Genomic DNA, 27,916 nt, shown 5'->3' on the forward strand with positions numbered 1-27,916 from the left:
TAAAGTTCATGTTCAAGTTGTTTCATTGCATTTTGTCTGTGTATGCATATTGATCGCCAAAGAAGACTGAACGTTTGTAGTAGTTGTTGCATGATATTGGCAATATGACATGGATAATATTAAAGACAAAGTCAAGACAAACAACACAATGCTCCCAGATGAAAGAGCTCAATAAATGTAGGAGAATGCAATTTACAGTTTTTTTTATATCACTTTTCATTCCCTAGCAATTTAACGTTTCATCGGTTATATCAGTATTATTTAGTCGGCCATCTTGTTTATCCACCAATCGGTTGTGGCTAAAGTGTGACATCATATCCTCTGTTGTGAAAAATTAAGAAGATGCTTTAACCTGAGAAATACTGAGCTGAACTTGTTCAAATTTTCGGTGTACATATTACTAATGTATATTACTATAGTAAAGGAAATTAGAATGTTACAAATACACAAAACTTAAAGATATAAACATTTTGGTTATCGTTATTTTGGTTGCTGGACAATTTTTTGTTCCATTTTTTGGTCAACAGAATATATATAACCTGTATAACCTACTCGCATGGATAAATTGTATACAATACTAGTATACGAAAACCTGAGCATTTGGAAGAAAAACACACAAATTTTCAGTTCTGTTGTCATGAAAACTATTTTATATGTATGTCAACTTTTGAAGTTATAGGTGAAATTATTTTCTCAATTTCTCACAACAGTGAATATGTCTTCATACTTTACCCATAATCCTTTGCTGGAGGAACATGATGGCGGACTATATAAGACTGATGAAAAGTTGAATATCTAGAGAATGAAAAGTGATATAAAAAACCTGTAGATTGCCTTTTCGTATATTTGCCGCACTCTTTCATCTGGGAGTGATATGTTTGCCTTGACTTTTCCTTTAACCAATGGACCGAGGTTGAACGTTGATTTCAATTTAGTGGAGTTATTCGCGTTTTTATGAATATAACATGTCGAGACAGTGTCTCAACGGCACAAAATCTATTAAAGATATTACTTCGACAATGTGCACACAATGATTAAGGTAAGAACTTGCAGAAACATATTGAGGGCAATTTCAACAGCGCCATCAGCGGCATCAACCTCATCACCGTCGCCTCCAAAATCACACTGTCTGTTATAGTCCGGCAACGTTTCACTTATTGGAGTCGGAGTGAAATACGAATCCTGAAAGAAGAAGATATTACTGGTTGTTTTCGTATGTGTGTACTGGCACTAGAGTAAATAAGACACGAACATGATACACTACAATACTTACCTCATTTAACTCCGTGTGTGGACAATATTCATACATTAGTCCATTGTCGTACTTGGCTTGGAGATCAGATTTAATCTCATCTGTCCAATTCATGTAGTCCAAGTATACATTCAGGGGTGTGTTTGCGTACTGCTCTGGTGCAGTGATGATGTTGCGGTACCTAACAAGAACAACACATGAAATGAGATCTCACTGTCTTCCCGGAAAACATAGTAGCAGAGAAGGTGGTGCACCACACATGTGTCTAATATCTATCAGATGCTCAACTGGTTCATGCTAGGCCATTAAGTGCATTTGTGGTCTTAACTGTCCCCATTAGAAGTGAAGTGGCTGACAGTAAATTCCTGTCATTCTATGCATTTCATGGATGCACTCCTTTCACATTCAGTACTGGCACCTGGTTGGATGTTGACACTGCAGTGCCCATCATCATGTTCTGGGCAGCTGACAATTCAGCAGTCTTGCAAAGTTTGTTCCCAGTGTACGCTGACAATATCTTTTTCTTTGCTGTGACGTTCCCACAAATGGTATAGGTCGTTTGTGTTGCACTCCACAGTCTAGCAATGTAACGAGCATAACCTTTCACTGGTAGTGACACCACGAATGTGTAGTATTGAATAAATATGATCCAAGTGTACTGTCATGTATTTTTATTCAGTTTTCTTATTCATACGGCCATTTACCACTACAACCCCAATATAATTGTTTCTAACCTACGTTACCGTTACCGGTTCCCCTAGGCTTGTAATGGTGCATTCTGTGCACGGTGGGTACATTACTATGTGCTTCAGCCTATTCACTGGTTGTAGACGTACTGTGTGTCCGATCCATAGTGGCTTCCAGTGAACGACCATATTACAATAAATCACCAAAGAAAAAAAATTATCCCCCTCAATCACTTTTCTCTTATTTTCGGATTAAAGCATTTCTATAATCTGAAATTCTATTTCTTTCTCTTTTCATGAAATTCACAGTTCTTGTCTAGCTACCGTAATCTAGCGGCACATGTATGAAGTGTTCCTCGATGTTATTGATTTGCCTGGCGAAACACATACACTTCATAGACTACATTTCGTTTTGGCGCGAAGTACTCACTCAGTTCTGTCTTCAATGCAACTGGTCGTACGTTTCGACTTCCCATTACCTTTTCCCCAGCAAGGTGGATAACCGTGGAGAGTAAGGCAGCTCTTTACTCGTATCCTGAGTAATATTCTTGGCTACAAAATAGTTATCGAATCTTGCTATCCACCTTTCCAGGCGCAAAGTAGCTGTATCTGGCGGGAGTGGGCTGACACTGATTTGATTTGCTTCAAAGCAGGCTCAACAGCAATTTGTACTCACTTCACTTGTTCTATCGGTTCTCTCTACGCTAACATTCAAAGTCCTCGTCGCCAAATTGAGTTCTTGGCACAGTGAAAGCTGCGACAAACTAAACAAGTGCAAGCTCCGAGACGATATAAACAACACAACTGGTTTATTACACAAATGGCCGCGTTATCAATACACATGCGCACATGACATGGTAAAGTACGTGTCATTAAATACGACCCAAGCTCAATAAACTACATTTTCATATAACAATCATATGTTAACATTGTCTTTTTTGGAGTTCTAATTAGTAGTATGAACCCGGAACGCAACCCCTGCCATAGAGGGCGCTTATTAAACATGCCAATTTTAAACTCCAGCTATAGAACTGCATATTTCCGATATGATAGGCCAGTAATACTGTTATTTATAACACCACGGACTGACCAGAGATCATATTTTCTGCCATAATCTTGTATGCCTAACAGTACAGTAATTTTAGAAACGCTACGCATCACATTACCTCATCGTTAACGACGAAAAAGCTGGTCAAGGAAATGAGTTGTTATTATTCATAGTACCATATCTTCGCACGACTTTAGTATCGACGATTTTTTTTAAATAGCTCTGTTTATAAAAATTGCGATGCGAGAGTGAAATGTATCTGCATATTTTTGTACTCCAGATTTCGATTTTATACCATGATTTCACGCTATAGTGCACTTGATACTATATATATTGAGGTCCATATATAAACTTGTGACTGAATATATTATTTCCACTTTACAGAAGATACCATCCCGAGCAAAGTGAAAACTGTGTTTATTAAGCAATGTTTTATACTTGTTTGGGTAGTATTATTTATATATTTCCCTCGAGGTGCTATATTCTAGTAAACCGTTAATGTCTTAAAATAAAATATATATAACTTAAATATATTCAATGAAACTTTACCAACTATGTAAATTTTTCGCTGAGGAGTTAACAATGTTTCATGGCTCACTATTGGTCTAGACTCCCAAATACGTGTATATTCTCTGCTCATATTTACCAATAACAATATGTATTTATGCATTAATATGTTTCTGTTATGACATATATATATATAAATGATACTGTAAGATACTGTTCTTAAGTTAAAGTATGTGCTGCTGAAAATATTGATACAATTTAGTTTCCTGTGGTCAGATTCGGCGAGAAGACGCGCAAACACTTAGAAATTCTTAATCTTGGGCAGGCACACGTAAACATAAGACACGTTTCATAATAAGTACCAATGCCGTCCTAGAAAGAAAGTAATTTATATTACATTACAATACACCATTTCTATGTACTTACAGGCCACGATCTATTTCTACATTGACTACTTCAGCTATGCTGGAACCCAATAGAGTACTTGAACATTTCTTTAACGAAGATCTTGGATAGGTATACATAAACGCAAGACACATTTCATCGTAAGTACCAAGGCCGCCCTGGAAAGAAAAAAAGTATATTATATATATTACATATGTTTCTTGTACACTAACTTGAAAGTGCAATGAAGATGGTATTCCAAGACAAATATGGTTTTTAGATTGTATGTCCGATGGTTGGCATGGAAACCGTAATATTCGAGTTGACAATGTTTACAGTGATAGAGTAGTCATACTATGTAATTCGACAGAACAACAGGGGGCCAAAAAACTATAATCAACTGTACGCCTTGTTTCAATGCGCGGGATGAGGTATCAGCTGGTATCTATGGTAAGAATAAACAAGAACCAATCACAAGACTGGTAAACTCGCTGCGGTTCGTAACCAGTCTTGTGATTGGTTTTTGACAAATTCTGAATAGACCGCGCCTCCATCTGAGCTTAACTGTGTTGTTCTTTCTGTATAACCATTATTTATTTGTAAATGGAGTCAATTAGACTAAGTGTAGTTTGCTTTATTTATTCTACCGATATTGGTGAAATGAAGGTAGGTCTTCGGCAAAATTTAAAAGAGCAACTGATATTATTCAAGCTGGCACTTTTGATAGATTTTATTTTACATTCTTTTCCATAAAAATATGGGCTTTCTAGAACCTTCGTCTCTTGTATACTCCTTACACAAGTTACCAGCCAATACTCCCCCCTCCCTCCGCATAGAGACTAGGCGTAGAGTGGAATATAGTTCACAGGTTCCCTGTCATAGGCTCGTGTAGATAAAAGTTTACTGTGTGTGGAACTTGAATAAAAAGGCGCGTGTTTCATGGAGTTTAATGTACCGTTGTGGTAACTTTTGATATAGAAAAACATAATCAAGGGCCTCGATTTATATGTCTTCTCACTTGTTCAAAAAATGTAGATTGCTGTTAATGTCTATACTATGTAACAAATGAACTAACTCACGTATATGGGACTGGTTCTATCCATCGTGTCGTAGTCACACTCAAGCATCAAACTATCACCCTGTAATTACAAAGGTGGTACAATACATACAGCATAAATTCAATGGATTAGATGCATATTAAAGCTAGAGGCTCGTCACCTGCGCACGCGCGGGAATTGAGTCCCAAGCGACGATAACAACACACGCTAATACGCAAAGGGTAGACGCTTGTTTGTAAACAATGGCACGCTATGGCAATCTGCCGCATGCGCAGGTGACGATTCCCCTCGCTTTAAACATGGTCTTTGACTTTTTTTTATAACAATACATGTAGACACTCTATTACAGACTCGCTATCGCTCGTGTGTATATTTCTTGAAACTGGTTCAAATTTCGTGGTATACTCGTCCCTGTGGTGGGTATTAAATATATACAGATCACTCATGCATTAAACCTTTGTTTTGTCTGTACTTGTTTGGAACTAAGATTTAGAAGTGAATATATTTCCGTATTAGTGTAACATTCCAAGTGACGTCGGGGTGTATCGTAAAAACAGCACGGTGAACAACAGCGGCAACATTCTCACGCAATGTATCTAAACGGTCTTCGGTAAAACCTCCAAATAAAACGTAATTCTCTTCTTAATTTTTGTTAATATGTTACGATCATTTCAATCTCCAGGTACCGTAACCAGTTTGACGGCATTGCTCCAATGTCGTCAAGATGAAATGAGGCATTATCACAATATCGCCGGGTATTGAGGATAGATTAACCATTTTCTGTAAATGCGACTACGGTTACTGAGAACATTTACGGTCGGTCAACTACAGAAAAATATTTCACACCATCAACTCCTACAAGCTCCAGGTAAATATCACCCTTTTTGATGCACTTCTACCCCGGTGAGCATAACCATATAACCTATGATTTGTTTTTACCCCAGGTCTCATCTACGAATATGTAATTCTTGTTCGCACATAACCAGTGTAACCAGTTTATCTAAAATTATTTGCTGTAATTCTTTATCATGGTATTAAACCAATGCGTTACCCGGTACACCTGGTATATTGCCAAAGCGGATCGTTTGACCGTGAAAGTTTGATATTTTCCCCGATTTGTAGGAAACTGAAAAACTCTTTATAAACTTGTTTCTTTATTTAGTTTCAGGCGGTATTCGAGACGGCTGCCATATAGTAAATGTCTGTCAGTAAATTAATCGCATTCATTTTATTATTGCCTATACGCTAGCTGACTGTGGTTTGTCTGTTACGTCAGCGATTTGGCATGTGCGTGTCCATCTAGTCATTGTATGTCCCGTTCATCACACATTTATTGCGAGTCACATTTTTTGGAGTCGAGTTAGTGTGATGTAGCACTTTCGCCAGCCAAGGACCATTTATTCAGCCAAAGCCTCAACATTAACCCTTGGCAGATTTCAACACGATTTATTGCTGCAGTTTATGCAGCTGTCTTGGTCGTGGTATACGTTGCGGGGCGACCAGACAGTCACCTCAACAGTCACCTTGCGTGTTTACATGTTCGCAATTGCCCTGTATATCGATATATTTACCGCTTTTAAAATCACTTCTGTGGGCAGGTGATTTAGCTCCTGATAGTTGAAATCATAATACTCGTCTTTGATGATATTGGGAAGCTCCGTGCCCTCTCTAATATGACGTAGGCGCATGGATCGCCCTGCTAAATGGCTGTGGAGGTTTCCTGCAAATATATGCAAGTCGGTTGTTTCGTTTGTAGAAGAATCAGTCAAAGTCTGTAAAGTATAATAAAAACAGAGTTTCACATGAAAACGTACAACAGAAAAACCTGTCAAATATACAAAAAAATAACTCACGGAACTATGCTGAGGTAATTTAAAATATGCAAGAGCGTTGACAGTTTCACTGGGAGGATGCGACTGTTTAATAGACATTCGAAACATGTATACATATTATGTTAATTACATGAGTGTATACACCGGGTTTCATGAAGGCGTGAATTGATTTTATATAAAATGCTTATAAATTCAAAATGGCGACTGACAGCAACTTAGCCAATCACAAGGCTTAGCACACGAACAGCGCCAAGGGAGCCCTTCTGCGGTTACATTTGACATTCTCGTTTGCATTGGCTCGCTTTTGCAATTTAACGTAATATGCCAAGCGAATGGTATTACTCGAACTTGCATTCTTTTGAATTTTAAAGTGACTGTTAATGTTAACTGCGTGTTATGTCATTTGACTGTGGTTGTAAAGTAATTGTTAATCCTAACTGCATGGTGGTTTGTTAGACCATTAGGACTGCGTGTTATGCCATTTGACTGTGGTTGTAAAGTAATTGTTAATCCTAACTGCATGGTGGTTTGTTAGACCATTGGGACTGCGTGTTATGCCATTTGACTGTGGTTGTAAAGTAATTGTTAATGCTAACTGCGTGGTGGTTTGTTAGACCATTGGGACTGCGTGTTATGCCATTTGACTGTGGTTGTAAAGTAATTGTTAATGCTAACTGCGTGGTGGTTTGTTAGACCATTGGGACTGCGTGTTATGCCATTTGACTGTGGTTGTAAAGTAATTGTTAATCCTAACTGCATGGTGGTTTGTTAGACCATTGGGACTGCGTGTTATGCCATTTGACTGTGGTTGTAAAGTAATTGTTAATGCTAACTGCGTGGTGGTTTGTTAGACCATTAGGACTGTAGTTGTAATAACCGTTAATGCTAACTGTAGGTTAGGCTATTGGAGTTTCGGTTGCAAAGTAACCTTCAATGCTAAACCACTGATCAGCGTCATTCAGAAGAAATTTTGAAACACGTTGACTACTTACATTACGCGTGCAATTACCGGAGCAATACGCCTTGGTAGTGAATTTTCTCATGCCTGGTGGAATCACCTGAGTGGGTCGAACGAGGTGACCAACGGTAAGCATCGTTGCATCAAATTCCCTTAGTTTAGATGTATAATAGATCCTCATACCAGAACTGTCCACGAAAGCTGCAAAATGAAATCAGAAGCAAGCGTTATGCGACAGTGACCTCAAATATAATATACATATTTAGTATCACCCAGTGTTATATCAACGATCGATACAATCAGAATTGCCATGCTCCAACTAATTGATTGCAACCTACTGCTTTTGTATTCAGGGTTGTCATAATGCGTCTCCAGCATAACAAAAGTAGGATCTCCATCATCTCCCAGCGAGAATCCTGCCACATCAGGGAAAAAGAATGGCTGACAATAAAAGTTTATATTAGTTACATTATTTCAATATGAAAGTAATAAATCATCACTAAACAGAGATTTAAGTAAATAATATCACTTTTCTGTCAGAAAAAATATTGACAGTCGACAACGATGCCAAGTTTACTCATCGCTTAAACGAAAATGAAAGGTTTTTGAAAGTTCACATCAGAATAACGTTGGCTGTACTCACCCCTCCCCCAATAGCCCATGCCATGATGGTTGTGCCGCATTCATACAATTCAGGTGGCATATTTGGCGAATAGCACTCGCCCTCAATACCATGGTGTGTATCATTCAAATCTCCATAACACATGTAAACTAGTATGTGATGTACCAATGCTTCATTGCCTGGTTGCACAATAGGTTCGTACTAAGTATAAATTATAAATTACCAAGTGAAGATTATTATAAATGTAATATTTATTCGCGCGAATCAACATACGAGTGGAGAAAATATTATTATACTAGTCAACATAGACTTGCTTGGAGTCTGCTGCGATTGCGATGAAAAATAAATATAAATTGCGTAAATGAGGGGTTAACGTCATGTGACCGCGAAATGCCAACAGACTTGCCATCAGTGTAAGCGCCCTCGCATTACCGGCCAGATTCAGGCTTGTAATGATTGTTGTAATGATTTCGCGGTCACATGACTTTCGCGTTCACTCCTCGTTTACTCAATTTATATTTATTTTTCAAGGATTTTTCATCGGAATCGCAACTGCAAGCTAATCTATAGTCAACACTGCGAGACTTTTTGAGAAGGAAATCCAAAAATATATTACGAATAATTAATGTATTCAATATGTACACAATCATTTTCGTAATTACCGATTATACATGAAGGATGTTACAATAAAAGTTAGTTCACTATATTCTCGATACTGTGGCATATTATTTGTCTTGTAATGTGAATAAAAGAAGGTAAATGAAATAGCAAACTATGTAGTGTGTTTAACAACTCATGTATGAACTTTAACAAATATGGTTTTACTTGGTAAAAATACTGTATTTTTCTGCATAAAAACGAAAGAATTTCACAACGTCGAAAACTGAAAGCTAGTGTTCTGATTCTCGTAGTAGTAAGAGGTGACATCAGTTTTACTGTACTATTAATTAAAGCAACAAAAAACAATTTCAACGCGAGATATTTTGTGTATATTGGCAAATCTTTATAAAACATTAGCAAGATAATACTTTTTTTAACAAATAATTGGATTGTGTGGATATTATGTGTGGAGATATGTCATCCTTGCTTGATTACATCCGTGTATTTCTCAATAATTCGGTTTTGTATTTAAGAGTTTTTAAATAAAAAAAGTCTTACCTTAATTATATGATGTTTACCATTCAATCTTGGAATGGCGAATCCTTTACAGTTATATGTTGTATCTTGATGCCAGGGAACACTCACCTACAAAGTAAATGGAGGTATAAATAGAAAGATAGTGTAAATTCCAAGAGATAGTAGGTTACTCGCGTCAATTGCCTGCACATTTGAAGCCGTAGCAGATTCAGCAGATATATGGTCAGTCATTTCCAACATACAACGTATTACAACACATGCATAGTCACGTAGCAACTAAAGGCGTGCTGCAATGAAATGAACTCATTTAGATTTCTTACATTCTCATTTAGGAACTCCATGATTTTGACGTTCTCTCCTTCTAAGCTAGGGATCAAATCGGGTGATACTGACATAAGATACATGCTTCGTACTCCTCGCTTCTCGCGACCATGCCATGGCAACGGCTGACCATCTTCTGGTTTGCCAGGGTGGTATGCCCAAATTAGTCTCATTGTGTCAGACTATGGATGGATGGATGGAAACGTTAAATGTATAGATAGTTATGAAAGCAACTGTCAAACCTTTATGGATTGCGGTTAGATGAACGACGTAACTTTAGTGTAACATTGTGAATACAAACCGTTATTATCCGATCCTGTTCATCGTCACACGTGTCAAGTTTTCTTTCAAATTTCAAGATGGTGTACTCGTCCTCTTCCCTCCCGTATAATAAAGTATAGTCTTGTTTGATATCGATTCGAGGCTCCCCGTAATGAAGTGCATGTCGATCCTGGACGGTGAGATAACACATTGAAAACATAACTTGACTCTTAGTATCACACAAACCAATACATTACTACAATTCGTAAACCCGTAGGAATGTACTGGCGATTATTATTATGATTATTATTATTAGCTGTGTAAGTTTCAAAAATAGTCTTAATCCTTTTTTTTAAATTTAGGGCGATTTATAACTTATGCTATAGGGCCAGCACTAGTTTAATCCGGTACTGCACAGCACCAGTCGTCAAGCGGCACCTTTCAGATTGACAAAAGCGAACTTTGCGAGAGAGACCTAGCTCGAGCCATTCCATTAGAGCGCGTCCGTTCCATTACAGAGCGTTCCATTAGAGAGCGGGCACGTGACGTGTGATCACCTGACAAGTGCTGGATACACGCTCTAACGGAAAATACCGTTAGGTTTAGCGAATTTACGAACCGTTACGAAAGAGTTTGCTCGTTCGAAGACCGTTTTTGTAAAAGCGACAGCCTTGGTCGATACACTGTTCATTTACACAATCTTTCCTGGCACCATACGCACTCACACTGTTAGCGGCGGAGTGAAACGCGCCCATGTCATGCCATTAACCGATTACTGACGTCTATGTATTTCATGTCTTTGGCATGAAAGCTATAAAATATATAAAATACAATGCCTTGCTATCGTTTGAACATTTCAAATATTTAATTAGTCTAGCGTTTTTTTTTTTCATTCCATTGGAGACGAGTCGCTCTTCATTCCATTACAGAACGGTATGACCAAAACCACCCTCTGACGTCGCTCTATTTACTCGATTTGATATGCGAGCTATTAAATATATTTAATACAATATATTCAAACAGTTTTGAACATTTCAATTATTTAATTGGCCAAGCGATATTGTCATTCCATTACAAACGAATCACTCTTCATTCCATTACAGGACGGTTTGACCCAAACCACCCTCTAACCTCGCTCTATTTACTCGATTTGATATGGGAGCAATTAAATATATTTAATACAATATATTCAAACAGTTTTCAACATTTCAATTATTTAATTTGCCAAACGATCGTGTCATTCCATTACAGACGAGTCGCTCTTCATTCCATTACAGGACGGTATGACCAAAACCACCCTCTAACGTCGCTCTATTTACTTGAATTGACATGGGAGCTATTAAATATAATTATTAAAATATATTCAAACAGTTTTGAACATTTCAATTATTTAATTGGCCAAGCGATCGTGTCATTCCATTACAGACGAGTCGCTCTTCATTCCATTACAGGACGGTTTGACCTAAACCACCCTTTAACCTAGCTCTATTTAGACGATTTGATATGGGAGCAATTAAATATATTTAATACAATATATTCAAACAGTTTGAACATTTCAATTATTTAATTTGCCAAGCGATCGTGTCATTCCATTACAGACGAGTCGCTCTTCATTCCATTACAGAACGGTATGACCAAAACCACCCTCTGACGTCGCTCTATTTACTTGAATTGATATGGGAGCTATTAAATATATTTAATACAATATATTCAAGCAGTTTTGAACATTTCAATTATTTAATTTGCCAAGCGATCGTGTCATTCCATTACAGACGAGTCGCTCTTCATTCCATTACAGGACGGTATGACCCAAACCACCCTCTAACGTCGCTCTATTTACTTGAATTGATATGGGAGCTGTTAAATATATTTAATACAATATATTCAAACAGTTTTGAACATTTCAATTATTTAATTTGCCAAGCGATATTGTCATTCCATTACAGACGAGTCGCTCTTCATTCCATTACAGGACGGTATGACCAAAACCACCCTCTAACGTCGCTCTATTTACTTGAATTGATATGGGAGCTATTAAATATATTTAATACAATATATTCTAACAGTTTTGAATGTTTCAATTATTTAATTGGCCAAGCGATATTGTCATTCCATTACAGACGAGTCGCTCTTCATTCCATTACAGGACGGTATGACCCAAACCACCCTCTAACGTCGCTCTATTTACTTGAATTGATATGGGAGCTGTTAAATATATTTAATACAATATATTCTAACAGTTTTGAACATTTCAATTATTTAATTGGCCAAGCGATCGTGTCATTCCATTACAGACGAGTCGCTCTTCATTCCATTACAGGACGGTATGACCCAAACCACCCTCTAACGTCGCTCTATTTACTTGAATTGATATGGGAGCTGTTAAATATATTTAATACAATATATTCTAACAGTTTTGAACATTTCAATTATTTAATTTGCCAAGCGATCGTGTCATTCCATTACAGACGAGTCGCTCTTCATTCCATTACAGGACGGTATGACCCAAACCACCCTCTAACGTCGCTCTATTTACTTGAATTGATATGGGAGCTGTTAAATATATTTAATACAATATATTCTAACAGTTTTGAATGTTTCAATTATTTAATTGGCCAAGCGATCGTGTCATTCCATTACAGACGAGTCGCTCTTCATTCCATTACAGAACGGTATGACCAAAACCACCCTCTAACGTCGCTCTATTTACTTGAATTGACATGGGAGCTATTAAATATAATTATTAAAATATATTCAAACAGTTTTGAACATTTCAATTATTTAATTGGCCAAGCGATCATGTCATTCCATTACAGACGAGTCGCTCTTCATTCCATTACAGGACGGTATGACCCAAACCACCCTCTAACGTCGCTCTATTTACTTGAATTGATATGGGAGCTGTTAAATATATTTAATACAATATATTCTAACAGTTTTGAATGTTTCATCAATTATTTAATTGGCCAAGCGATCGTGTCATTCCATTACAGACGAGTCGCTCTTCATTCCATTACAGGACGGTATGACCAAAACCACCCTCTAACGTCGCTCTATTTACTTGAATTGACATGGGAGCTATTAAATATAAATATTAAAATATATTCAAACAGTTTTGACCATTTCAATTATTTAATTGGCCAAGCGATCGTGCCATTCCATTACAGACGAGTCGCTTTTCATTCCATTACAGGACGGTTTGACCAAAACCACCCTTTAACCTCGCTCTATTTACTCGATTTGATATGGGAGCAATTAAATATACTTAATACAATATATTCAAACAGTTTTGAACATTTCAATTATTTAATTTGCCAAGCGATCGTGTCATTCCATTACAGACGAGTCGCTCTTCATTCCATTACAGGACGGTATGACCAAAACCACCCTCTAACGTCGCTCTATTTACTTGAATTGACATGGGAGCTATTAAATATAATTATTAAAATATATTCAAACAGTTTTGAACATTTCAATTATTTAATTGGCCAAGCGATCGTGTCATTCCATTACAGACGAGTCGCTCTTCATTCCATTACAGGACGGTTTGACCCAAACCACCCTTTAACCTCGCTCTATTTACTCGATTTGATATGGGAGCAATTAAATATATTTAATACAATATATTCAAACAGTTTTGAACATTTCAATTATTTAATTTGCCAAGCGATCGTGTCATTCCATTACAGACGAGTCGCTCTTCATTCCATTACAGGACGGTATGACCCAAACCACCCTCTAACGTCGCTCTATTTACTTGAATTGATATGGGAGCTGTTAAATATATTTAATACAATATATTCTAACAGTTTTGAATGTTTCAATTATTTAATTGGCCAATCGATCGTGTCATTCCATTACAGACGAGTCGCTCTTCATTCCATTACAGGACGGTTTGACCTAAACCACCCTTTAACCTAGCTCTATTTACATGAATTGATATGGGAGCTATTAAATATATTTAATACAATATATTCAAACAGTTTTGAACATTTCAATTATTTAATTGGCCAAGCGATATTGTCATTCCATTACAGACGAGTCGCTCTTCATTTCATTACAGGACGGTATGACCAATACCACCCATAACGTCATCCTATTGATTTGAAATGTGAGCTATAATTTATATTTAATATAATGTATTCAAACAGTTTCCAACATTTCAATAATTTGATTAGCCATATTCACGTATTATGTGCTCATCCCGTTACCTATATTATTCCACAAACCATCGATTTAAAGTATAAACAGAATATGGTAAACACGATGTTAATGCTTGAAGTAAACATGCCTATTTATCAGATAAAAAACATGTTATTTAATGAAGTCATGAAACACACAACGTCATAGTAATATTTCCTTTAATTCAAAGTTAGTTAAAGCGGGGGTCGTCACTTGCGCACGCCGGAATTGAGTCCAAAGCGAGGATCATAACACACTCTAAACACGCTAGATAACTGATTTCCAGAGGGTGTAAAAAGTGAATGCCTACTTAGGGTAGTTTTCTACCACTAAAAATACTCAGAAATCCAGCTAGAGGGATTGGATTACTATAATGGTAAAGATTCTGAAATAAAAATATAGGGTCACCGAACTTTTCTAAGAAAGGGCATCAAATATTGATGAAAAATGCATGTTAGAATAGTTTTTTTTTGTTTTTTTGTTAGAATAGTTTACAATGGTGGAATGTTATGTAGCATGTTATTATATAGTGGTTAGGTAGCGAGAAATTTACTTCAAATGTGACTTAACGCAGCACTCTTAAATTACTCTTAGTTGGCTTTATTTACTTAGAGGGCCAGTTATATAGTAGATATGATTTGTGCATGACATGTACTTTGAAGTCAAGCCAAACAATATAATGCTCCCTAAAGAAAGACCTCTTCAACTGTAGCAAGCAAGTTACAGTTATTTTTATCACTTTTCATTCTCTATATATTCAACTTTTCATCACTATTATGTAGTCCGTCATATTGATTCTCCAGCAAAAAACTGTGGGTAAAGTGTGACATCATATCCACTGTTTTAAAAAAATTGAGTAAATACTGAAGCGAATTTGTTCAAATGGTCAGTGTGCATATTACTCACGTGTATAATTGTAGTAATGGAAATTAGAATGTTACAAATAAACATAAAGTGAAAATAATGCCAAAAACGTGAAAACAATAACAATGATTATTTTAATCATTAAAAGTAGAATGACATTGTTTTGTTCCTTTTTGTTGCCAACAGGTTATATATCACCCGTATAATCTATTCACATTGATAAATTGTATACAATATAAGGACATTTGAGCATTTGGTAGAAAAACACACAAATGAATACTAGTATTTACATTTCCGTCCTGACAACTATTTTTATATGCTTGTTTGGCGCCGGTACATGCATGCTACCACGTTTTACACTTTCAGCCAATTTGAAGTTCGAAGTTATAGATGAAATCATTTGTCAATTTCTGACAACAGAGAATATGATGTTATACTTTACCCATAATACTACATAAATTATTAAAAAGTTAAATATCTAGAGAATGAACAGTGATATGAACAAACTGTAAATTGTATGTTCTTATGTTGTCAGACTTTTCTTTTAATATATAACATTCAAATTATTTGTGTATTTAGCTTGCTGTTGGATTTGATGTGTGAATGCATCTTTAACTACATCTTCCTACAGGAACTTATTCAAGCAAAATATATTTCCCCATGTTTGACCGCATACATCGGTGTTGTTGTGGTGGAATGAATTATATATCGTTGTTTCCTAAATTATTAAAAGTTGATGGTAATAAAGCTATATACTCATATACACTAAATACATGTAAATGTAAATCATGACAGCAACTTCAACTGTCATAAACGAAAACCACTATGTGTATAACTCCCAGATATTCTGAATAAAATATAATTACACGTTCATTATTTCACTACGCGTAACTATGAGTCCCAAAACCCATGCGTTTTCAATCTTGTGTTAAACCGATACAACGGGGTAAGGAAAATTGTTGTACCATACATATATAGTTCCAGAGTTTGAACTTTTACTCATGCTTGTTAAGTGGTTCTTGAGATACATATGGAGAAACTACTAATTGCTTATTAATATACGTAATTAAATTACTGACTTACATTAATAATTAATTAGTTCCACATGGCATTTATTGACCAAAATTTCTTTGACAACCACCTAATAAATTTCGAATTAACTGTTAACTGAACTTCCAGTTACGGAAAACATAACACATTAAACAAAATAAAAAATCTATGTCACCCGTAACTCGAAGTTACAATGCCTGTGTGGCACCAGTAGTTACTAAATTATAATAATGGTCAGCATTATATAAGATATTGAATACTCTTCCTAATAATGCATGTAATACAAATACCTTGATGAAACCTATATATTGTTTTACTATCATACCTGTACATGTTCATGTTACTGATACATCTCTAATAATCAGAAGATACATGCACTGTAATTTACATATCAAGTATAGTTCTCTGCATCATATATCTCATATTGCTGTCATCTCATTTTTACAGGCGACTTGTGTGGCATCCAAATAATAACATATGGTAGTTTTGTATTTTCATGACTCGTTCATACAGGATCGCATTGAATACTTGGAGAAAGGGTAACACTATCGAGTATAGTATTTGAAACAAATTGCTATTGCATAACATAAACTAGTGTTGGTGTTTCATGTTCCCATACACGATCTTGCAATTCTGTTGCAGGTAATATTTCTGTTTATAAGCTTTTGTAGCCCAGTGTGTTGCTATGATAGGTTCGAGCACATGAACATTGCTATGTTATGACATTAAATAGCATTCTTAAATGTGTTTTATGACGAACTTTCTTTAATTATAAAATAACAGCCAAATATGTCAAAGAGCATACATGGACAACACTTAGGTATTGTGCTATGTTGTGTATTTCCGGTGTTAATTACAGTTTATACATTAAGATGTGGCTCTCAATAGTGAAGTATGAGTTGGATATATACATAGTACAGATGATAAGTATCGACTGCCGATACATTATACATGTACATCTATTCAGCTTTACATTCATCACTGCTTGTAGCGTAATGATTTAATATTTCTTTACATGAGATGTTGAGATATGCTGATGCTGGATCACTTCTCCTTCATGACTTATCTCTTCATGGGTGTACCTACATCCAATAATAAAAATTTTGTGGTTATGTGTATAATATTGGAAGAATTTTCGATGAATCTACTGCGGAATATGTATAAATTATCTATCTTTAATTCACAAAAACTGATGCCCATATATGGTCCTTTAGGTTAGGTTAAGTTAAAGTTCGCAAACATAGCATGTCAACACAAAACGCTACTACCACCACAACTGAAAAAGAGAACGTTTTCACTTGCAAGCTCTTGTGATGAAACATGTATTTAAGTATGGTGCACCGGCACTAGATATTATACTTCACTGTTGAACGTGTGATGAGATTACTAAGTCTTACTAATACTTGATGAGCGGTGCGTGTTCCAATATAGTATTTCATTTCATATAGCTATTCATGTGAGAGTATCCTGTACCAAAAATGCATGACTGTATAAAGTAAAATGACTACCATGTATTATATGTGAATGTCACATAGAAGATTGTTACAACAAGATCAGCTAGCTGTGCACTAGCATGTATTTAGTTTTTATTGTTTGAACCAGTATATTTTGTTATTATAATATGTTATTGATTGCTTATTATATATTTATGCTAATAGTCATGATTTCTACAAAGAACATGCCTGTGACTGTGAAATGCCAAACCACACATTTACCGTTTTGTGTTTGTGTTCCACTGAAATAGACAATTATTGATTTTTTGGTTGAAAATGATTATTCGTATCTGAGTAAATTTGAGATATTTCTCTTGTTGTAGCCATGCCCACCGATCCTGAAACAGTCGACTGTTTTCGGCTTTCCGACTCTAGCCGAATTAAAAGTGCTCCATCAAACGCCAAAATATGAGAGGAAGCCATGCTCTTGTACTATACTTTTATAATACTGCGTCATTTAACAATAATATTAACGATATATATTTTTCGGTCAGCGTTTTTTTTAAACGTTATATTTTTGGCGTAATGGTGTGCGAATTTACGCGTTTTCAAACGATCCGAAGTTGTAACATCAGCATACGAAAACCCTAAAATCAATGAGAAAAAGTTGGGATGGACATTCTCTTTATACCGTCATACCATAAACCCCCACGCGAAACAATTGCCCCCATTTATAAAAGAACAACTTGGAAAAATGTTTTGGGATTTTGGATAACATTTTGAAGAGACCATATGGTCTGGAAGCTAAGGCCAAGAATTTGGAAACAGACTTTTCTTATGCAAGATGTTCTGACTTTTTCAAAAATGCTTGTTTCCAGAACAGAAATGTCCTGAAAAGGCTGAAAATTAGCATGTTGCTATGGCTACATGAAAATATCATGAAATCGTTAAAAGATCTATATTTTCAATACATATGAAAATACGGATGTAAGGTTGGTACCAAAATGTTGATCGTGGATTGGCCCAATCATTTAAGACATCATATATGCTAATTAGGTAATTTGCATATTCAGAAATTACCAACAAACCTGTTTTTTCAACGAAAATTATATATATTGCGTGTTTTGTTTTTTCAGGAACATATAGTCTTCACAACACTATTTTTGCTCAATATTATTCTGAAGGTTATCATTTTATTTTCTGTAATTATAAAATGTTATAAATAAGACAATACAACTATGAACATGGCAATCAGATTTGAAAAAAAATATTTATACAAATTATTTGCATACAGAACTAAGCACAATTATGCGAAATGAACAAGCTTTATAGCAAACTATTCACCATATCATGTGTCTTGGTTTTACATGAAAACAGTAATGATAACCCTGAAGAAAGTGTGCATCTGCACTGCAGCAAATTGTGCAAACACTTCAAATTTATGTTCTGTTACTTTACAAAACTAGTTTTGGGAAATCATACAAAACCTTCTTAGATTAATACATGTCCAATGTTTTCAAGGTTCAATTGTGTTTTTAAAGTGTTTTAAATCATCGTTAGTCATAATCACTGTCTGCATCTGCCCTGAAATAGGTGAAGCTCTCGTGACCTTGCAAAAAACACCAATTTGCAGAAAAATTAATGTTCTGCCTTGATGATTAAATTTCGCCCCGTAACTTTAAGTTTACGTTTGAAGCTTCTGTTTCGATAGCGTTTCAAAAATGTATGCTTCAGCAGACTCTGATGATTCAGCTTTGATCAGTCGACATTTCACAAACTCTTTACAAAGTTGATCACCATTCTGTTGAGTAGTAGAAACTTCTCTGTTTTATCTTCTGCTGCTACCCCTGTTGAAATTGAAGTTAACTTCTCTGATTTAGAAAATGGATTCAACATGCTGGCAAGGACCTTGACTACACGTCTCACATCTTTCTCATCTTTTTTTTTTATCCGGGAGGGTCCTGCCTCTTTGTAGAGCCACTTGCATTCATCTGATATACCAGCATATCTTCTGATGTTTTCAGTTATCTATGAGCGGTCATCTGTTATTTCAATCCATCTCCCAACTGCATCTTGATTTCTGCTTTTTCCAAGAATTCCTCCTGGTATTTTGCTCCTCTTGTTTATTGTTTCCTCAATAGGAAATCTTCGCAAATGGATTTTACTTTGATAGTTGAAAACCAAACTGACCATTTAGTTAGTATTCCCCACACCTCGCATAATGGTCTACAATCACTTTCAGCTTAGACTGTAATCATATGAATGGCACTTGGATCGCTGGTAACAAACATGATTTGATTTTATTATTTACCAGGGATGCAAATGTCATAATCGTGACCACACTCTAAGCTGAAAGTGACAATAGAATGTTTCTGAACCATTTTGCGTAAGGAACACCTGTTTATGAAATGTTTAGTATCAATGAGACAAGGTACATAATTAAGTGTTAGTATGTTGTAAGTCATGAAACCAAGATCCCATGAAAACATTGTCTCGTATTTTGACATGTAAAACAACTGAAAGATTTGGCGATTATCAATCCTGTTGGACATTAAATATCAAAATCTATGGTTTGAATATTTCACTGAAATATATACCTTGTTTGGTTAAAGAAACAACTTCTCCCAAAGCGGAAATTGTATCAATCGCATTGTTGTTAAAGCGTCCCGGGTTCTTTCGCGTACTCATTGAAATACGTTCCAAATATCGCAGTGTACGAGACGAGATTTCCGTGGGATCTTAGCTTCACGACTACACACAATCCTATGGATTTCGATAACCCCTAGTTATCTATTTCCGATAAGATAAATGCTTGTACATGGTTAACTTAATTGCAATGTTATTTAAGTAATATGCAAATTAGCTAATATGCAAATTAGCTTATATGATGTCATAAATAATTGGGCAAATAGTGTTGTGAAGACTGTATCTTCCTGAAAAAACAATCACGCAATATATATAATTTTCTTTAAAAAGACAGTGTTGTTGCAAATTAGCTAATTAGCATATATGATGTCATAAATAATTGGGCCAATCCACGATCTACATTTTGGTACCAACTTTACTTCTATATCTTCATATGTATTGAAAATATAGATTTTTTAATGATTTCATAATATTTTCAGGTTGCCATAATAACATGTCAATTTTCACCACTTTTAGGGCATTTTCCGCCCTGGAAATAGGCATTTTTGAAAATGTCAGATCATTTTGCGTAAGAAAAGTCTGTTTTCACAATGTTTGACGTGGGGTACAGCTAAAACCGTTTTTAGAAGGCTTTTGAGAAGTAGCTTCCAGACTAATGTAGTTCGTGTTATGTAAGAGGTAGCAATGACGTGACGCGAAAACCGATGCGTCAACAGTAAATCACGCAGCATTCACATGCAATTGTTTTTAATTATGCTGTCTAAAATTTTCTGAATTGTTTTGTGATTGATTTCACACTTCTGTGATCTTTTCTTGCAATTTGATCTGCGTAATAAGTGGACTGTCAATATTTTGCGTCCACGTATTCTTTAATGTGATGTCGTAATTATGACAATCGCGATAACTCAAGACATGGCGATCGTTGAGAGTTGTACGGCAATAGTAGTCGGCACTTCAATCGACTTCATCGACCACAATGCAATTGACTGTGATTGTACAGTACACGGTTGATCGCGGCGACCAGGCGCGTCAGAAAGGATATATTTTGTATCTAACTCAACCCTGTACGATAAACTTATAACGATAATATGTGGTCTATATGGTCCACTCATCCTCGAGAAACAAATATCTGAGTAGCAATTCAGTCAAAGACAATTGAAAAAAATTGAATAAGAAATGCGTCTTACATACATTAACGGCAATGTACGCTGACCAGCAAGTTATCCTTCATATGTCAAAAAGGATATTTTAGTACTAGTATGCAAATGAGGAGTTAATGAAGAGCCTCGTTTTAAAATACATTAAAATAACATTTTAAACCTACATTTGAAACCCATTTTTTCACTTTGAAAATTTATTTTATACTTAATAACGTAAAAAATACTGATATTGATGCACCAATAAATGATTTTGGCCAAAAAATAGCAGGCATTTCACAAGCACTTTAATGTTATTATATGCGTATATTATAGCCATTCAAATTATAAAAATCACGCAGGAATTAAACATACCAATGATACAGATTCTTCTCTTATCTGACAAATACTAGACTAATTTTTGAACTAAACACAATTCTAATGGAGAAATCAATAGTATAATACTAAGGCGGTTATCTTGGAGTTATGCAAATAAGGAATGTTAAAATGATCACATGATTCGCTCAAGAGACATTCTAGTACCTTTTAACAAGAATGTCGCTTTTTAAATCACGAACAAATATTAATTGGAGGTGTTGATATGCCGTGTTATGGTATCGTGATGACCATTTCGGATTTATGCAAAATTAGAAAAAAATACCCAAGGATGATGTCATGCCACCATACCGATTCATCAAGTCTATCGTCCCAGGAAACAAAATGCATCAAAATATTTTGTATTGACTCCAAATACAGGTCCAGCTCAAAAAACCATTTGCCTGCCGGCGATATATGTCATTGAATAAATTAGACGACCACCGAAGGTGACGTAATTCAACGCCTAATGAGATGGATTTAACGTCGCTATAATCAGGAAATAGTTTTATGTATATGATGTTTAGACATCATTCATTCAGTTAGCAACTGAATAGCAACTGAATCAGCAATAGCCTTTGTGCGTACTTCAAACAATGCAAATCGTTTGGCGAATAAATAATTGAAATTTACTACATATATTCTTCATCTCCCATGTAAAATAAAATAAATACAGTGACGTAGAGAGTGGTTTCTGCCATAGTGGGCTCTAAATAATGAGGAGAGATTTGTCTATAATGGAATGGCAAGATCACTTGGCCAATTAAATAATTGAAACATTCAAAACTGTTTGAATATATTGTATTAATTATATTTAATAGCTTCCATGTCAATTCAAGTAAATAGAGCGACGTTAGAGGGTGGTTTTGGTCATAACGTCCTGTAATGGAATGAAGAGCGACTCGTCTGTAATGGAATGAAACGATCGCTTGGCAAATTAAATAATTGAAATGTTCAAAACTGTTTGAATATATTGTATTAAATATATTTAATTGCTTTCATATCAAATCGAGTAAATAGAGCGAGGTTAAAGGGTGGTTTGGGTCAAACCGTCCTGTAATGGAATGAAAAGCGACTCGTCTGTAATGGAATGACAATATCGCTTGGCCAATTAAATAATTGAAACATTCAAAACTGTTTGAATATATTGTATTAATTATATTTAATAGCTTCCATGTCAATTCAAGTAAATAGAGCGACGTTAGAGGGTGGTTTTGGTCATAACGTCCTGTAATGGAATGAAGAGCGACTCGTCTGTAATGGAATGAAACGATCGCTTGGCAAATTAAATAATTGAAATGTTCAAAACTGTTTGAATATATTGTATTAAATATATTTAATTGCTTTCATATCAAATCGAGTAAATAGAGCGAGGTTAAAGGGTGGTTTGGGTCAAACCGTCCTGTAATGGAATGAAAAGCGACTCGTCTGTAATGGAATGACAATATCGCTTGGCCAATTAAATAATTGAAACATTCAAAACTGTTAGAATATATTGTATTAAATATATTTAATAGCTCCCATATCAATTCAAGTAAATAGAGCGACGTTAGAGGGTGGTTTTGGTCATACCGTCCTGTAATGGAATGAAGAGCGACTCGTCTGTAATGGAATGACAATATCGCTTGGCAAATTAAATAATTGAAATGTTCAAAACTGTTTGAATATATTGTATTAAATATATTTAACAGCTCCCATATCAATTCAAGTAAATAGAGCGACGTTAGAGGGTGGTTTGGGTCATACCGTCCTGTAATGGAATGAAAAGCGACTCGTCTGTAATGGAATGACAATATCGCTTGGCCAATTAAATAATTGAAACATTCAAAACTGTTAGAATATATTGTATTAAATATATTTAATAGCTCCCATATCAATTCAAGTAAATAGAGCGACGTTAGAGGGTGGTTTTGGTCATACCGTCCTGTAATGGAATGAAGAGCGACTCGTCTGTAATGGAATGACAATATCGCTTGGCAAATTAAATAATTGAAATGTTCAAAACTGTTTGAATATATTGTATTAAATATATTTAACAGCTCCCATATCAATTCAAGTAAATAGAGCGACGTTAGAGGGTGGTTTGGGTCATACCGTCCTGTAATGAAATGAAGAGCGACTCGTCTCCAATGGAATGAGAAAAAAAACGCTAGACTAATTAAATATTTGAAATGTTCAAACGATAGCAAGGCATTGTATTTTATATATTTTATAGCTTTCATGCCAAAGACATGAAATACATAAACGTCAGTAATCGGTTAATGGCATGACATGGGCGCGTTTCACTCCGCCGCTAACAGTGTGAGTGCGTATGGTGCCAGGAAAGATTGTGTAAATGAACAGTGTATCGACCAAGGCTGTCGCTTTTACAAAAACGGTCTTCGAACTAGCAAACTCTTTCGTAACGGTTCGTAAATTCGCTAAACCTAACGGTATTTTCCGTTAGAGCGTGTATCCAGCACTTGTCAGGTGATCACACGTCACGTGACCGCTCTCTAATGGAACGCTCTGTAATGGAACGGACGCGCTCTAATGGAATGGCTCAAGCTAGGTCTATTCGAACTTTGCTGATGACACATTTACATAGAGTACGCCTTATGTTCCAATTGTGACGCTTCATTATACGTAATGTAATGATTTACCCTTTCTTGTTGCAAATTTTACAATGGGTAGATATACAATGATGCCACTCCCTTGGAGAACTTCTTTAAAATTTTGCAAAATGTTGTTCCATACATGAAAAACAGAGCGGCAAATACCGTACCAAATTTGACGAAGTCGATTCAAAATATAAATGATTGATCACCGGTTCGCACGCGACGAACCCATGCCACGGGGGTGGGGTAATTACGTTGCCTACCGGGGACTTACCCGGGGCTATTGATCGGAAGTTTGGGTAAATATAAATGTGATATTTTTTGTCAAGTAAAATATAAATATCGGTAATAATTCTCAAGTCTACAGCTCTAAATGATGGGCGCGAATATCTTATTGACATTTTTAAAATGTATTTATTTATTATTATTATTTTCATTTTAAAAATGTTTTACTTACATTATTAGATCACCAAAACCCATAGCAATCAGACTAATAAAATGATTAAATTTTGGTGTAGATATTGTAACTACCCAAGTATTTTTTTCCGATAATGTTTTATTAATTTAGCATGACATATATACAAGCTAACTTCTAAATTAATTCAACGATTTTTTTTGAATAAAAATATATCCTGAAGTTGCAAAATGCGTTCAAAATTTAACAATAAATGGGATTCCTTTACCATTTAAGACCGTCGGACTAATGAACCCTCGAACAAATGGACCCTCGAACAAATGAACACTCGGACATATGAACACTCGGAATCGCGAGCTGTCCGGGGTTAATTAATCACATTTGCTTAGCTTTTAAGCATCAGTTCATCGGGAGAACCTGACCCTCAGAACAGCCACATTAAATTCACAACTGTGCCGCGGGCTATACAGACAGTAATTAAATCACGCACGTCAACACAGAAACACAGAGCGTCGAACACTAAAATATAAAATATACACGCTTGCTGCATCATATTTGAAATAAATGTCACTCAGTCATAGTGTGACCTCAGCTCTCCGGTAAACACAAATATAAATACAGGTCTGTTGCATATTGGCAAATGGCTAAAGCACAATTAAAATTTGTATTTGAGTTATTTGATCGCACTCTTTGTCGCCTTGTGAACTCAAGAAGGTCAAATTTAGGTCAATACATGCATTGTCACGTGACTAACGAATTTCAATGAACCAAGATAAACACATTCTCAATGTCATATCAATGTCATTAACTGTTCTTTCTTTTGAAATGTTCTAATTGGGGAGTTTCTGTCTATAACAAATGTATGTATAGTATTAAACAGAATTTGTTCAGTTCTTGCATAACCAGGAGATAAAACACAAGTTTTAATGTATTTTACCCTAGATAAAAGTTGAACGCAAGGAGAGAGACACGATCCGATGCCATGTCCCAAGAAAAAAAAACGATTTGCTCAGTATTGTTTACCAACAATTTAAGTCTTGGTAAAGGCAAATATGTTTTATAATAAAATAAATTACAATTACTTACCGTAAATTGCGTTTTACCGTTGTTAGTCACCCATCCAATGACAATGTCCGATCCGGGCATACCTCCATTGGGGGAAAACCCAAATCCGACATAGCCAGTTGTTTTCACGTGAACTTCGAACGTGATCTTTTCTTGGTTAAACTTCCAAAATAATTTATAGAAACCATACTCATCCAAAAATGCGTGGTGCGTGAACTCTTCTGTTGGAACCAATGGGGTTGCAATGATAGTAGCTACAGGTACGTACAATATCAGCAATAGGAAACCTCTTTGCGCCATGTTGAAATGTCTTGTTGGTCTCTGTGTTTAGTCGTTGTTTACACCTGTACTTTCTTTTGTAAGCAATTAGTCACGTGTTTGTCAAGCGACAGTTTCTATTGCCCCTGTTCCTATCCGGGACAGTAGTGTAAAATTGACTAGTGAATACTATGACATCCAGGCCCGTAGTTTGGGGGGTCGGGGGGTTCGGTCGAACCCCCTAAATTTTGGAAGTGAATAGATTTATGATCGTAGATTAGACCATAATAAAACAAACAGCATCAATTACAATAATTATCATTGTTTAAATCACTTGACTCCGTAATGAGTAATGCATAGTAAGATGCATTTAGGTGGCAACGAGCTTTAAATGTCAATCGTGAAGTTATGCCGTCTCGGCTCAACAGCAGCCAACCAAAACAGGTTGTTATAAATAGACAGGCTTTTATTCGGTTTTTCCGCGATGGTGTAATGAAGATCGCGTTCAAGCACCTGATGTTAAATATTAAAACAACATTGAAACAATAATGTAATGGTAGTCACTCTCTGAATGATGTGGTGGTCCTGAATAGGCAGTTTGTCTTGTGCTAATTTTCGCTCAGTTAGTAAAGTGTGGGGATCGAACGGGATTGACACGACAACACCACACTGTACTTTCCCAGTTTGGTTCATTAGTTTTGCATTCTTCAAGTTAATGATGGCATATATCACTGTTTTGTTCCAAGTGTATCAGCCAAATGTAGTTAACTTATTGTATTAGTACGTGTAGTCTCTGTTATTGAACAATGGTGTACAGCTACGGGTTGAACATATCATTAAAAAAATGCCGAAGATTTATCATCACGAGTTGTATAGGCCGAAGAGCTTCTTGCAGCCAACAATTTACCCCACAGTGTTGCTTCAGCACTGAAACTATGCGATGAATCATAAATTGCAAACATATTTTTTTTACACGTTTTCTTTTATGTCTCAGAAAATTTACTATATTTTTAGTGGGTTCATAAAAGGAGTTGTAGTCATTGAAGTTTAATGAGACCGCTGCTAAACTGCCATTGTATGCATATTATTTTACCGCCCCCTAAGAACAGATTTACAGTGAACCAAATATATTTACTACTATTCCGGTTTGAGTGTCCCGTTTACTACAAGTGCCCACTTGGTGATAAACAACGCGCAGAACCCAGCTGTGTAAACAAGACGCCTAAAGTATCAATAAATCAGGGCAACAAAGAAAGCCGCGCGCCAGCGAGTCAAAACAAAGACACATCAACTCATTGGGTACGCGTCTACTACATTGTAACACTGATACAATGTGAAACATGTATATTTCGCCATACTCATTTTTTTATATTTTGAAACAAAACTTTGAAAGTACATGAATTATTTGTACAGCACAGAATTTTAAACGAGAACTTGAATATTACTGTCTTTTCCACGGAACACAACGTTGAACTATATCTGTTCATTATTTCATGGAGCTAAAAAAAGAAGGAGAGAGGACGCAATATAAGCCAATAAACTCCCTTTGTTTCACGCCCAGATTATCCAATTAAACCCATTGAATTTCGTTCTATGGAAATCCACGATAGCTGGTGTATGTTTGCACAGTGAGACGTGCCGTAGTCCTGTATTTCAAGTGAGATGTACGCCCCTCTCATAAAATTGAATGCGCAGTTAACAAATAAGGTCACTGCGTATGCGCAGTGGCGTGTGATTGGTACATTAGGTCATTCTGCGTATTTGAAGACCGGAAGCACAACAGTCGGACGATTATTCAAGAATTGGCGTCAATTTACAACATTTGTGTG

At 35.8% G+C, this 27,916-nt stretch overlaps 1 protein-coding gene across 1 annotated transcript; it reads right to left on the reverse strand.

Annotated features, from left to right (window-relative positions):
- Positions 1-26,229, reverse strand: LOC100367206 (DBH-like monooxygenase protein 1 homolog). The gene is made up of 12 exons (XM_078008273.2): positions 25,851-26,229; positions 10,107-10,256; positions 9,805-9,987; positions 9,506-9,592; positions 8,369-8,548; positions 8,064-8,166; positions 7,760-7,926; positions 6,507-6,707; positions 4,957-5,016; positions 3,920-4,056; positions 1,274-1,433; positions 1-1,182 (listed from the first exon to the last, which is right to left on the reverse strand). Exons 1-12 carry the CDS (start codon positions 26,127-26,129, stop codon positions 1,009-1,011), a joined length of 1,881 nt encoding a protein of 626 aa, XP_077864399.2. The 5' UTR covers positions 26,130-26,229; the 3' UTR covers positions 1-1,008.
- Positions 26,230-27,916: the final 1,687 nt, after the last annotated feature.

The sequence above is a fragment of the Saccoglossus kowalevskii genome, chromosome 15, assembly GCF_978046115.1.
Source record: "Saccoglossus kowalevskii chromosome 15, keSacKowa6.1, whole genome shotgun sequence".
NCBI lineage: Eukaryota > Metazoa > Hemichordata > Enteropneusta > Harrimaniidae > Saccoglossus > Saccoglossus kowalevskii.